Consider the following 15137-nt stretch of genomic DNA (forward strand, 5'->3'; position numbering starts at 1 on the left):
CATATTCGCTTCGCCAAATCTGTCAAAATTTGTCGAATGCTTATTTTGTTCGCGCTTGAAAATAGAAAAGGACGCATTGGCATTTATTTGAATGTGTTCAATTGAAAAAAGTAAATAAATTGAATAAATAAATAAAAGTGAGTAATTCATTAAATTAAATTGAGTTATTTATTGGTTTGAATAAATGAAGTTTTCAGAATGAGAAGAACAACGCCGCAGCAATTCCAAAAGCTGGTCGAGCTGATGGAAAATAATCCAGACGTCGCCAGAGGCATGGGGAATTTTGGAGAGACCAGGAGGAGCATGGCAGAATTGTGGGACCATTTCGCCACGGATCTTAACTCCATATGTCCTCCAATACGTAATGGGCGCAAGTGGAACAAGGTAAGAAGAATATACCTGCACGAATAATACAAAAGTATACATCGCAGAATCGTGGCATCTTAGCATCTTACGGTTACTGACTGGAGTTACTTTTGATACTTAAGGCTGTTTTACACGAGTCGAATTACTGATGGTTTTTTTGACTCCCAACTCAATTCAACCATCATATACAAGTAGGCACTTTGTTTGAGAAAATTTACCAGGAAATCGACTCGAGTAAAGCAGCTTTACCTGCTAATGTATCTACTCGGGTATGTTACTGGCATTTTGAAGGGTGCAGAGATGGGCCCTAGGTTTGGTTAGATCCTAGCTCCGAGCCACCGCCTACTATTTTTCTGATAATACCCGATAAGATACTTAACCAGTTAGTTTCAAAAGTAACCGTACGATATCACGATGCAAGTTTCCAAAGTAACCGACAACGTGGTAATTGTCAGAAGCGTTACTTAGTTATATACCCGAACCATCGTATCCGTGCAGGCCTCTAGTAGTAACTGAATTGTATTCTGCGTGTCAGTTCATACTTACCAACATATTTGCCCTAGGTTTGGTTAGATTATAAGTTGAAGCTTAAAAAAAAGGTTACTACAAACCGCAGCGAGACCGTAGCCACTGGGGGAGGACCGTACGCCCATCGAAGTTTATCTGCGCTAGAGAGATCCGTGGATGAGCTACTGAACCTCCTAGAAGCCGCCAACCCGACAGGACAGTCCTTTGGAACCAATAATCCGGGTGATAACGGGCGTGGAACCAATATTCCGGGTAATAACGGAAAAAGGATCAACGTTATAAAACATTTTTAACTTTATTTATTACTATTTAATAAACTTGTTTTTTACATTTCTGTTTGTGCACAAATAAATAATAAAAACAGATGACAGAAACGTCAAATTCGGATGAACTAATTAAATTTGTTTGAATGGCAATGACACATTGCAGTCGAATAAGTTCATTCGCCACTCACAATGCAAATTTGATGTGAATTCGCCAATACGTTCGACTCGCCAAATATATTCGCTTCGCAAGTGACAATATGCGTATTAATAAATTTTTGTAGATTTTATTCATTGTTTTGTATACATTAAGACTAAGAGACTTATTTTTTGCGTTTTCTTCCTTTTTATGAAATTTTCACGATTTTTAGGTTAAGGCACCATTAATCGATCCCATTGGAGATGGTTATGGATATGGGTATGGATACGACTATGGCGTTAGGGTTAAGGAAGTTTAATTAGCCCTTTAATTCAACGGCAATTTTGACGGATTTCACACTGTACGAAATTCAACAGCACTGGTCATTTTGACAACTGACGTCATAAATTAAAAGAAATTGAATCGTAAAGAAAACACGAAATAGGAAATTTTGTTCACTTTTATTGAAAAACAATACATACTATTTTAAAGCAGTTAAATTTGTGCTGAAAGACTTGGAGTTGGTTTTGAATAAAAGACGTATGGTAAAGTTTAATATTTGTACATGAGCGTATGAAAATTTAAAGCAAAAGTAGTAAAGATAAGTGTAGAATCAGACTGGAGCTATCTGATAAGCTTTAAAAAACATTTTTATAAATTGGTAAATAAACCTAGATTTCTTATAAAACCTCGCCCTTCTCTAAGTAAATGTTTTCTATATTTTAGACATAACGCGAATACAACTATAAATATGGTAAAGCTGTTTGCTCTGAGTATTTTTTACAAGGGTACACCAGAGGCGCGACTACTAAAATCTGCCTATGATTTACAGTCATTTTCATTTTTTCAACGCGGAACAGTTCAAGAATTTATGACGTATGTCTCTACTTATTCAACAGATATGTATATGCACGCACTAAACTTGTGCAAATATTCCTAATATTTATAGGTTTGCATCGAAAACTATTGTAGAACGTACTCAGCCCGCCATGAGACAATCAGTCAAACAGGAAGCATACATGTGTCATGTTTATGTGCGTTCGGACAATTTGGCAGGTGTACTAATTGCAGATCATGAATATCCGCAAAGAGTGGCACATACGTTAATTACAAAAATTTTAGATGAATTTAGTGCAAAAATTGGATCCGAACGTTGGGAAACGGCAGCTGAGACAACTATTGATTTTAGTGTATTGCCAGCATATTTAGCTAAATATCAGGATCCCAAAGAAGCAGATGCACTTACTAGAATGCAAAATGATTTGGATGAAACAAAGATTATACTTAAGAATACAATTGAAGCTGTTCTTGAAAGGGGTGAGAAATTAGATGATATGGTAATTAAATCGGAAAATCTCTCGATACAAAGCAAAGCTTTTTATAAAACAGCAAAAAAAACGAATTCTTGTTGTAATTTTAGTTAAATGTATGATACCAAACAAGTAAGGAAAACAAATTATCGACTAAAAACACACAATTTATTTTATCATTGTTTTTTATGCCTACATATATGATTCGTTTACATTGAAAGTGATATAAGTCATTTGATGGTATTGAGACTTCATTTTGTATCTGTTGTCTCCTGTTCTTAGTTTGAGTGCTTCGACCACAAGTAAATTGTTTTAATGGTAGCAAATGCATTCTCTTAGAAGTACAAGCTATATAAACACAAAATTGAAATGACTTATGCAACTTGCAAACTTATCGGCCCATATAAATTTATGTGCTTTATTTTAGCCTTTTTTTTAAATCAAATGTTTAAAATTTGCTTACACTTGTCAAGTGAGAATATAAAGTACAGATTTTCAGGGCATGTTGAAACTAAGAAAGGGGGTAGCAACGGGCGAAGGTCAAATTCTGTCTAACTTAACTGTGTTTCTAACCAGCACTAGAATAATCTTCATAGATATACATGATGAAAAAGCATTGAGAGGAGAACTTTTACTTGACAAATACTTCATAAAGAAAAAAAGTTGCACAAGCAAATGGCAAGTAGCTTTTAATAGTGATGTATTGTCAAATAAGTGCAATCACATGCAAGTTTCTTTTAAAAATATTTGATAAGACGTTAAAAAGGACTCGCTGAAAGTACTTTCAAATTTTTAGTGCAAATAAATAATGTGCATTTGACAGCACAACTAGTTGGAAAAACAAATTAAATTTCTTTGCCTGAGTGCACTCTCATGCTAAAGTCTTGAGTATTTCTGCATACTCGTATATATATATATATACACATACATATATATTGATCATCACACTGAAAGCAGAAATGAGCTAAAGTAAGAAACACATACATAAATATAATTTTTGTATTTGAACAGTTATTAAAGTTAGCCACAAAATATATACTCCATTCCACACTATAAAATTATGTTTTCCTTTTACTTAAAATTTTATAATCAGCCCCATTCTAAATATTGCCTCGGAATTTTGTTCTCGCGGATTTTTTTATTCCCGCGGAAAAATTCCTTCAATTTTCTCCTAGGGAGAACAATGATTGGGGAATAGGAATTTCGAATTTTCGAAGTCAGCTGTTTTGTCAATTAAAATTTCGTTCCGCATTTCTTATTTTGTTTCAAAAATAGAAGCTTAATTATTGTCGCGAATTTGTTTGAAATTAGAAATAAAATATGAACAATGCACAGTATTGCATTTCATGTGGCATTCACTGAAATGAATAATGAATTGGTGCCAAAGCAACATCAACAGAGGAGCATAAGAAGAAGACGGCGGGATAACACAAATCCGCCGGAGTTGACTGATTCCATTCAGCAAAGCAATTTTCTGGCGCCTAAGTCGAGTTGAATTCGCCATATGCCAAAATCTATTTAAGCCTTCTTAAAAAATCCTTGCGCAATCTCTGGATGGCTGCATCAAATATACCAAGAGCTCTTCCGTTGCTTATAATATACTTTTCGACTTAAAATAAAAGAAAAAAAAATAATAAAAGAACATTGTGGTAGAATGTATGCACATACATACTTTACAAGAAAACCAACCAATTTCCTTTAACTATTTTGATGCATTCCCTTTAATTTAACAAGTGAAAAAACTGCTGTGAAATGGCAGAGACATCTCCCCCTCCCTCACATTCATAATCCCCCTTTTGCGATTGTCGATTGCAGTAGATATTCGACCGCTGAGCGATAATCGATTATCTTTATAATGTATACAAATTATGTTATATACACCGAAAAGTTAAAAAAAATAGCAAAATATGTCTTGTACAAGATAACTGTTTATAATGGTCCAAAGATTTGGCGATGAATTTGCATAGTAATAATATTAAATGCAAAAAATGGAATCGACAAATAGTCGATTATATTCCGATCGACACTCGCAATACGGGGTAATACCTACTTTTCTCCCGTAACCGGTTTCCGCTTTTTCGAACATTGTTCAGAATAGGAGGAAAGGGAGAAGTGAAAAAACTCACAATGAATTTTTATTTAGAATACGAGGAATGGGAGAAGGGAAAAAACTCGCACGGAATTTTTGTTTAGAATTGGGCTGAATATATAGCTTCGTAGAAGGAGATGATTAGTACAATTTCTTCACTGCTACAACAACAACAGTACAATTTCTTGCTTCCCAAATCGTCACTCGGGCTGTAGGATTGCATACAAACGTGCTCAAAAACGTATTACTGAAAATATGTAGGAAACGGCCATATTTTGAAAATTAAAACGAGTACCGTTTCTTAATGCGATAGTTCTGCGATAGCTCAGAAGTCTGCTAAATCTAAGTATAGTATCGAATTGCATGCGCTATATAAATTTTAATCAAGTTGAAGTTGCGAAGTCGAATCTATACTATGTATGAATAACAGCACCTTAAGGCAAATAATCGTTTAACTTTAAAACCTAACAATGCCAGATTGTTTATGTTCGTTGAAAGTTTATCGAACCTTTCAGGTTTCCTCACAAAATTTTATCCAATTTGAGTCCACTCCTAGGACCTGTTCGTAGCCTCAATCACTGCTGCAAGACTGCCGAAAAAGAAAAATTTTCCCCTAAGCTGAAAATGACCGAAAAGATTTTTTTTTCACAGAAATGTGGAATTTTAGGAAATTCGGGCAAACTGAACAGCAGAGCTTATGCTACGTTTCCACCAAACCCAAACTTCGTGTTTACCAGTTTGGTACGACTAAGAGAGGTTTTCCTGTGATTACGGTGAAGTACTGCGGCGTTGATTGAAGTTCCGAACAAGTTTGTAAATGTTAATTTGATGTTGGTGTTGTAGCAGTGCTTTGCCTCATCCAATAGGTGTGACTACTCATCAATTGTCATCAATATCTTCTAACGGAAGTCCAAGGAAACTTGCAGTTTCAACAGGGGTGGACACGAGTGAGAGGTGTGTTAGAGGCATTGGTTTCACATTGCAATTAAAGAGATGGTTGGTGTCATGTGGGGACACATTGACATATATTTTGTATGTGGAGGTTGATTTTGAATAGGTAAGAGTTTACCCTGTTATAGTACCCAGATCTTAGTTGAGCTAGAGAGACGCGCGTTTCCCTTGGCAGAGTGCTGCTTCTGAGATCAGTGTTTTGACAGGCCAGTATTTTCTTCCAGTGAGTAACCCTTAGGCTTTGCACCATATCGGGACGCGTAGCATGCAAGCGGCCAACACATTGCTTTGTAAGTGCAGTCGATAGTGAATTATAACGCAGATACCTGTCTATGTAGACCTAACTCCACTCGGCTCCATGTTGCCTTCTCTCAACACTTCTTAGCCGAATCTTTTGGTACAAATTTGCTTGTAATCGGGCGATTCAATTGCAAGTCCTTACCTTGGTAAGATAGGAGTGTATCAAGCTCCGGCCATTTTATGGATAATTTAATGTGTCCACTTTAAATTGAATGGTCTGGTATGTTTTACAGAAAAAACCGACGAGTCTTGTTTTAAGGAAAAAAATTAAAAGTTCCGTTTTTACTGTAGCTTTTTTAGCACTCTTAAAACAAAAACTTGTCATCGCTGGCCTTTCATATAAGACACAGAAAACCACAATTATACAACAAATACGAGTTGATTAACAGCACTACAAATACGAATAACCCAAACGAACTACAAAATTATACTAATGATTGTAACTTAAATTTATTGGCGTAATCGAAAAAACAAAAAACATTAAAAAACAAATATAAAATAATTATAACGTTCCTCTAAATGTATGTATGAAACTGTTCACTTAAAAACAAAAATGGCACAGTAATTTTACTGGAAAAAAATATTGGTCTTATTATCTGGTATAAAGTATTATAATCGTACAAATAAAATTATATCAATAATAAAGAAATGGAAACCATTAATGACAAAATAAAACTTTTTTCTTTGGGTTTTACGCTGGGTACTCAGAGTATCTCCCTGATTCGAATAAAATAATCGATTCGATACAGTTCCTGTTGAATACCCAGAAACCTGGGCATCCCAACAGACATCTGATTGATGAGCCAATACCGCCCAGGAGCTTAAGGAGTCATCTCCGTAAGCATTATGAGGAAATACGGCACCTGAGAACACAGCCGTATGAAGCCAAACACAAGCAGGTCCTCAGTGAACTCCACAAACAGGCGTCGGACCTCTGTATCCTGTATTCAAAGAACAATGCCCTAAACTTTCAGAAGAGGAACGCACTCTCCCTAGGGAAACGCGAGTCACTCTAGCTCAATTTTGATCTGGATACTGTAACAGGTTAAACTCTTACCTATCCAGAATCAACCCCGACATACAAAACGTATGCCCCGCTTGCAATATGTTCCCGCATGACACTAACCATCTCTTCCATTGTAATGTGGCAACAACGCCTCTAGCACCCTTCTCATTATGGTCCACCCCTGTTGAAACAGCAAGTTTCCTTGGACTCCCGTTAGAGGATATTGATGACCATTTGTGATCGATCCCACCTATTGGATGGGGCGAAGCAGTGCTACAACAACAACGACAACGTCAAATCAGCGGGTTAGGGGTCAGAATATACCCGCGGTAGGTATGCCTGTCGTAAGAGGCGACTAAAATACCAGATTCAAAGGGCTGTGTAGCGCAACCCTTTCAGGTTGCCAGCGAAATATATATCTTCTCCAAACCCAATTCTCAACCTCACCTATCCGTGGCGAAACAGCCGAGGCTCTGGCGACCCCAACTTCTCATGGATATAGGGGGTGGGAGGGCTGGATGGCCAAGAAGGTCGCATGTGGTCATAACAAATCGTTCCCGAGATGGTCAGGCTTGGTACCGGAACGTACCGGATCTGCATCCGGCAAAGGACCATCAGCATCGATAACACTCCCCAAGGCCTTCGGGGAGTGTCCTTATCGCTACAACAACAACAACAACAACGTCAAACCATAGGCACGGATTGGAGGCTAGGCTTCTTCAACAGTCCAAATAACATATTCGCAGTGAACGATTACTACATACATAGATAGCCCATGCTTTGGCATAGATTGGAGACAAGGGGTCATATGCATTATAGTAGTGAAGTGAATTAAAATTATATTGAAATTTCAAGTGATTGCTTTGAAAAAAAAAACGTTCACTGGTTTTATGCATATGACCCAAGGTATGTTTAACCGTTACAACAGCGGAGTTATACGCCTTCAAAAAAGTATTTGAGAGGAAAACAAAATAAAATATAAAAATATACTTGTATATGCAAAAAAAAAAATACAGAAAAAAGATAATTTGTCTAGAAACGCGCAAAGAACTAAAACTAAACCATTTATTTAATTTTTGATTTAAGCACTGTCAATACTACAACAACAACAACAACGAAACCATGGGTTGGAGACATGGTCTCTCCACACTTCGTCTATGGTGCGATAACAAGGCAGGAGATTACGTAAGTGAATACGCATTGTAGTAGATTAAGAAATCGAAAAGTGGTTGGCAGAGTTTGAAATCGCTATGAGTATATACGCGTGTGACGATGAAGCGAAAATGCTGGTAGCTAAACGACTACTTAAAGGTAGTGCGCAAATTTTTGTACGCATTACAAATACAAATTCGTGGCTCGAACTTAAAAATAAATTGATAAGCGAATTCAAAAAACGCCTAAGTATCAAAGATATTTTCCATCAACTGGAAAATCGCACTTGGCGAAAAACTGAAAGCTTGATGCATTACGTTTTATCAATGCAAGAGCTTGCACAATCAACCCCTATCGAAGAGCACGAGCTAGTGGAACTTATCATCGACGGATTGAAAGACAAAACTACAAGCATTTTGGTATTCAGTGGCGTGGCAACTTTAGACAAACTCAAGAAGCTATTGCCTCAATACGAAAGACTCATAAGCAACAGCGGAAGAAATCGGGATACCTTAACACCAACCGAATCCCCAATAAGGTGCTATAATTGTTCCCGATACGGGCATTTTTCAAAGGACTGCAAAGAGAAGAAACGGTCTCCAGGCTCCTGCTTCAATTGTGGTGAAACAGCACACCAATACAAAGATTGCCCTTTAAGGACGGTGGCAGCAGTGGAGAAAGATGACGATCAGGGAGAGAAATTAGATGCTGACCAAACAGTTCCTGTTGAATACCCAGAAACCTGAGCATCCCAACAGACATCTGATTGATGAACCAGCACCACCTAGGGGCTTAAGGAGTCATCTCCGTAAGCATTTTGAGGAAATACAGGTCCTTGGTGGAATTGCCCGGTGAATCCAGTACTCAAAGAAAAGTATCCAAAACTCGCGGAAGAGGAACGCATACTACCCAGGGAAACGCGTGTCACTCTTGCTCAACTTCGTTCTGGATACTGTAACAGGTTAAACTCTTACCTATCCAGAATCAATGTGTCCCCACATGACACCAACCATCTCTTTAATTGTAATGTGGAACCAACGCCTCTAACACCCCTTTCCTTATGGTCCACCCCTGTTGAAACAGCAAGTTTCCTTGGACTCCCGTTAGAGGATATTAATGACAATTTGTGATCGGTCGCGGCTTACATGACGATCAGAGTGCTGTTCACTTTAGAGAAATGGTAAGTGTCGCTTTTAGTCTTAACCAAATTTGTGAGATTTTTCTCTTTGCTCGATACTGGCAGCCCACGTAGTTTCATACAACATGCATGCATTCCGGGTTCCGTAACTCTTAATATAGCTCAGCCAAGGGCTTCACAATTTAGAAGTATTGGACGATGCATGATAAAGCCGCGAGGACGCATTTTTGTTTTACTTAAATTCCGCAATATCATAAGAATATTGGAAATCTTTATACTTTTTGATAACGATATGCCTTTCCCATTATTATTTTTTCTTAATCTTTTTAATATTTTCTTGTATACGAAAAATGAAATGAATAACTTGAATAAAAATGAAACATCTGAATTCGTAAAACATTTACCTTCAGTTTGGGCAGAAAACTTCAGACTTATGATAAAAAATTCTTACGTTCAAAAACAAAGTGATCATCTTCCGAATATAGACTATGAGGCCAAAATCCTACTTACGACAAATACTCTGTTCTCCGAGACGACTTTCGTTTGCCGAAAAAAGTGAGGTGAATCGTATTATGGAGGAATTACTTCAGAAACAGATTATAAGGCCCAGTGACTCTCCTTACGCATCCCCTATTGTACTCACAAAGAAAAAGTCAGGTGAAACAAGAATGTGCATTGACTATAGAAGTTTGAACAACCCTATTGTTAGAGATAATTATACACTCCCATTAATAGAAGATTGCTTAGAGTACCCCGGTGATAACAAAATATTCACACTATTAGATCTAAAATCAGGATTTTTTCAAATAAAGATGGAGGAAAAGTCAATAAGGTACACTTCATTTGTACTTCCAAATGGCCAATATGAGTTTCTAAGAATGCCATTTGGATTAAAAAATGGGCCAGCAATTTTTCAAAGACTTATCACAAAAATTTTAAAAGACTTCATTGAAAGAAATGAAATTATGGTGTATATGGATGATATTATTATTGGAAACAAAACTTTAGATGACCACTATAACTTAGTTAGAAAAGTGTTAGACACTTAGCAAACTGTGGCCTTCAGATAAAATTAAGCAAATGCAAATTTGCATACCACGAAATAGAATACTTAGGCTATCAGGTATCAAAAAGTGGTATACGACCAACTGAATCGCACATTAAAGCAGTAACGAGCTATCCGACTCCAAGAAATTACCGGGAACTACAATCATTTGTTGGATTATGCTCATATTTTAGAAAGTTTGTTAAATCGTTCTCAATTATAGCACGTCCCTTATACGATTTACTTAAGAAAAACAGAAAATACAATTTTACTAACGAATGTATAGCAGCCCTTCAAACTCTAAAAGAAAAGCTAGTATCAAGTCCAGTTTTAGCAATATATAGCCACGGGAAAGAAACAGAGCTACACTGTGATGCAAACGTACATGGTTTTGGTGCAATTCTTTTGCAAAAACAGGAGGACGGAAAATTACATCCCATAGCATACTTTTCAAAAAGAACTTCTGAAGCGCAAAGTAGATACCACAGTTTTGAGTTGGAAACACTAGCTGTAATTTATGCGTTACGCCGACTTAGAGTATACCTTGAGGGAATACAATTCAAAATATTAACCGATTGTAACTCCTTAACACTCACTCTCAACAAAAAATCAATAAACAGTCGAATAGCAAGATGGGCGTTGGAATTGGAAAATTTTAATTACTCAATATCCCATAGGGCAGGCACAAAAATGCCACACGTTGACGCGCTAAGCAGAAACGATCTCGACTGCGAGAACTTAATTGCAATGATAGACAGTGAAAACCTAGACTTCCAGCTTCAAATTTTGCAATCCAGAGATCAAAATATATTAAGCCTTAAAACCAAACTAGAAAATGAAGACTTGGAAAACTTTGTCATGGAAAATGGTGTAGTGTTCAGGAAGAGTAATAATATTTTGCAACTATATGTCCCAAGTGAGCTTGAAAGCGAGATTATTATAAACAAAAACATCACGCATATAAAGGAAGCCCCCCTATATAAAGGTAGTCCCCTCAAGCAAATGGACAGGTAGAGAGTAAACCGAAGTCTTATAAGCATGCTAGCAAAGCTGAGTGACCCCATTTCGCACGCTGACTGGGTTAAACAACTAGTCCAAATAGAATTCGCACTAAATAATTCCGTAAATAGATCTTCTGTCTTAACACCAAGCGACGCGTTATTTGGTGTGAATCAAAGAGGTGAAATTGTTGATAAACTTACAGAATACCTAGACGAATACAATTCAGACCCGGAGGGGAGGGATTTGGACGCGTTAGGTGATATTGCCAAAAAGAATATAGAAAAACTTCAGGATTACAACTTAAGCCGCAGTGAACAAAAAAAGCCAGGAGTGAGCGCCTTCAGAAAAGGAGACTTTGTAGTGATAAAAAATATCGAGACCACAGTTGGTGTCAACAAGAAACTTTTGCCAAAATTTAAGGGACCATATGTGGTTCATAAAAAACTCCCGAATGACCGTTACGTGATAAAGGATATTGAAAATGGTCAAATTACCAAAATACCCTACGATGGTATTATAGAAGCATGTAACATAAAAAATTGGAAGAGCAAAGAGAAAAAGGGCGGTACAGAAAATGAGACTGAAGACGGCACAACCTAGTAGCTAGTAGTAAGCATTTATTTTGTATTATATGATCGGGTCGATCATGAAAGTCAGATTGAATAGAGAAGTATGTGTCTCCTTTAAGTATTTTATACAAAATGTACTAAATAATCTGGCAGCTCCACACAAAGTGGACGAGCGTATGTATAACTTGGCAGCACTAAAGTCTCGTAACGAGCGACGATTTTGCCGAAAGGGCAAATCAATTTAAAAAAAAAGAAGCCGAGTAATACAGACGCGTTTTAAAATACGAGGTCAACCAAAAGCTAAATAAAAAGTACTTAAAATTCAGCCCAATTCAAAACCAAAATTCCGTGCGAGTTTTTTCCCTTCTCCCATTCCTCGCATTCTAAATAAAAATTCCTTGAGAGTTTTTTCACTTCTCCCTTTCCTCCTATTCTGAACAATGTTCGAAAAAGAGGAAACCGGTTATGGGAGAAAAGTAGGTATTATGAATGTGAGGGAGAGGGAGATTTCTCTGCCATTTCATAGGAGTTTTTTCACTAGTTAAATTAAAGGGAATGCATCAAAATAGTTAAAGGAAATTAGTTCTTTTAAGAAAGAACACTTATTTGTACAAATTTGTGCTAAAATATGTATGTACATTCTACCACAATATTCTCACTGTTAATACAACAACTACAACCACAATATTCTTTAAGTCGAAAAGTATATCATAAGCAACGGAAGAGCTCTTCGTATATTTGATGCAGCCATCCAGAAATTGCGCAAGGATTTTTAAGAAGGCTTAAATAGAGTTTGGCATATGACGAAGGACGAATTCAACTCAACTTGGCCGCCAGAAAATTGCTTTGCTGAATGAAAGCAGGCAACTCCGGCAGATTTGTGTTATGCGGCCGTCTTCTTCTTATGTTCCGCTGTTGATGTTGCTGTGGCACCAATTCATTACTCATTTCAGTGAATACCACATGAAATGCAATAAATACTGTGCATTGTTTATATTTTATTTCTTAATTTGCAACAAATTTGCAACAGTAATTAAACTTTTTGACTTCGAAAATTCGAAATTCCTATTCCCTAATTATTGTTCTCCCTAGGAGAACAGAATTGGAAGAATTTTTCCGCGAGAATAAAAAAATCCGCGAGAACAAAATTCCACACTTCGTGTTGTAACGTCGTCGCGTCAAGTTCGTTTCCCCACAACTCAACCGCGTGCTCTAAAAGGACGCTATTCATACGGTTGAGAACAAAATGGCGGATAGTGAGGGAATCTAAATGACAAAAAATTATTAAAAATAGTTGAAAAACTTAAAATTTATCGTACTTGGAGTAAACCATTAAATCTAAATATAATTCATCGTACTTGGAGTAAACCATTAAATCTAAATATATAATAACCTTAACTACGCAGAAACCTACGCACATGGTTCTGGCCTTAGTGTATTACCTGTGTGTTGGTGGAGCAACTGTACAACAATTTAAAGACATTAAAATTTGAATATATAACATGGTGTTATGGATTAACACCAATGGAGGGATAACCTGGTGTTTTATAAGCTTAAGCTTTAACCAAAAAACTAATAATCCAAAAAAAAAAAGAGAACAAAATTCCGCGAGAATATTTAGAATTGGTCTGATTGTAACCGCCACTCATTTCGTAGCTATAAAGCTGAATTCGATACACCAGGTATTAAGGTAATTACTACAACAGAAATATTAATTTTTTATTTACTAAACCGTTTGTTTTACGTTTCATCACCAACATGTATGTATTGTGGCTAATATTTTGTTTTTTATAATTTTTCAAAAAAAAAAAAAAGTGATTAGCTGTAATTAGATATTTTTATCGTAAAGTTTGGTATTTTTTGGCATAAACTTGCATATAACGTTTTCACTTACGAGTTTTATTTGTGTTTATTTATAGGGAGTTCAAATATTTATATTGCCTAAAAATGGAATTAACCCGTGAACATTTTCGTGCGATGATTTAATACGATTTTCGACGTGGATTATCGAGACAGGAGTGCATCAATCAACTTACTTCTATTTTGGTGTTGAATCACCACACTTAGCCACTGTGAAACGATGGTACGAGTTCCTTCGTAGCCGCCAATCTTTGCAGGACCAATTTCGTGAAGGTCGTTCAAAAATGGTGGTTGTGCCAGATCTATGCTGTGCGTCAATTGACAATACAAGATAGTCATGTGACATATCGCGAGATAGAGGCATCCTTGACCATTAGTAGAACCAGCATACATTCAATATTGCATGACCATTTGGTCGTAAAGAAGATATGCTCTCGTTGGATACCGCATAATTTGACAATTGCCCAAAAAAGGACTCGTGTCGGAAACAAAGCGGCAATCGACTGTTCCAAGACGAGCCTCAACAACCAACAAAAGTTGTTCGCGCAAGAAGCACCTCAAAGCAAATGGTCGCCTGTTTTTTCGGAAAATCTGGTCATGTCGCAACTGTTCCACTAGATAAACTTCAAACTGTCAATTCTGAGTGGTATACAACCATTTGTTTGCCAAAAGTTTTTGTAGAATTAAGGGAGACCAACCGCCGAAGAAAAATCATTATTCGCCAAGACAATGCGAGCTCTCACGTATCGATTCACACAACAGAGTTTTTGAAGTCGAATTGATGAGTCATCCGCTTTACAGCCCTGATTTGGCACCTAATGATTTCTTTTTGTCCGATCATCAAAAAAAATGCGAGGTCAACGTTTTTCAGCGCCTGAAAGAGCTGTAGAAGCCTTCAAACTCGTTTTAGAGGTGGTCTCTTCTCAGTGGTTCGAGCGAATGCAGATGGATGGAGAATATTTTGAAAAACAATAAACCTATTTTCCTTAATATTTGACTGTGTTTTCAATATTGGGCACAAAATATAAAAGGCAACCCTCGTACAAGTTAAATTCAGATTTTTAGCTTCACATCCAAATCAGACGAATTTTCTACCAATAGATTCTTCTAAATGTCTAGACTTAAAACCTATAGTCATTTGAAAGTTTTTGTTCGTAATACCAGAAATTCGTCATAGAAAACTAAAACCAACTATCATAGTACTATGCCTATACTTTTCCATAGTGAACTTGATTGGCAATTGAGATATTGCCTTGAAATTCAATAAAACAAATTCTGTATGAAAAAAAAAAATGTCTCATTTGGATGAGCCGTTCCATGGTTATAGGACCAGACTTTTATGCTGTCTTTAAAAATAAAAGGTCGAATTTAACTTTTATTTTCGGACTTATAAAATAAAAGGCCAGATTTAATAATTTT

At 36.6% G+C, this 15137-nt stretch overlaps 1 protein-coding gene across 1 annotated transcript; it reads left to right on the forward strand.

The window, feature by feature from the left end:
• The first annotated feature begins 1704 nt into the window (after positions 1–1704).
• Ykt6 (YKT6 v-SNARE) lies at positions 1705–3664 on the forward strand. The gene is made up of 3 exons (XM_067782951.1): positions 1705–1957; positions 2023–2172; positions 2246–3664. The coding sequence occupies exons 2-3, from the start codon at positions 2048–2050 to the stop codon at positions 2718–2720; spliced, it is 600 nt and encodes a 199-aa protein (XP_067639052.1). The 5' UTR covers positions 1705–1957; positions 2023–2047; the 3' UTR covers positions 2721–3664.
• Positions 3665–15137: the final 11473 nt, after the last annotated feature.

The sequence above is a fragment of the Eurosta solidaginis genome, chromosome 4, assembly GCF_040869045.1.
Source record: "Eurosta solidaginis isolate ZX-2024a chromosome 4, ASM4086904v1, whole genome shotgun sequence".
Lineage (NCBI taxonomy): Eukaryota > Metazoa > Arthropoda > Insecta > Diptera > Tephritidae > Eurosta > Eurosta solidaginis.

Bases quoted from the DNA above. Each gene is read 5' to 3' on its own strand.
- Ykt6 (XM_067782951.1), top strand. From the start codon at position 2,048: ATGGTAAAGCTGTTTGCTCTGAGTATTTTTTACAAGGGTACACCAGAG. The intron at 2,173-2,245 runs GTATGTCTCTAC...TAATATTTATAG, and splicing joins ACAGTTCAAGAATTTATGAC to GTTTGCATCGAAAACTATTG.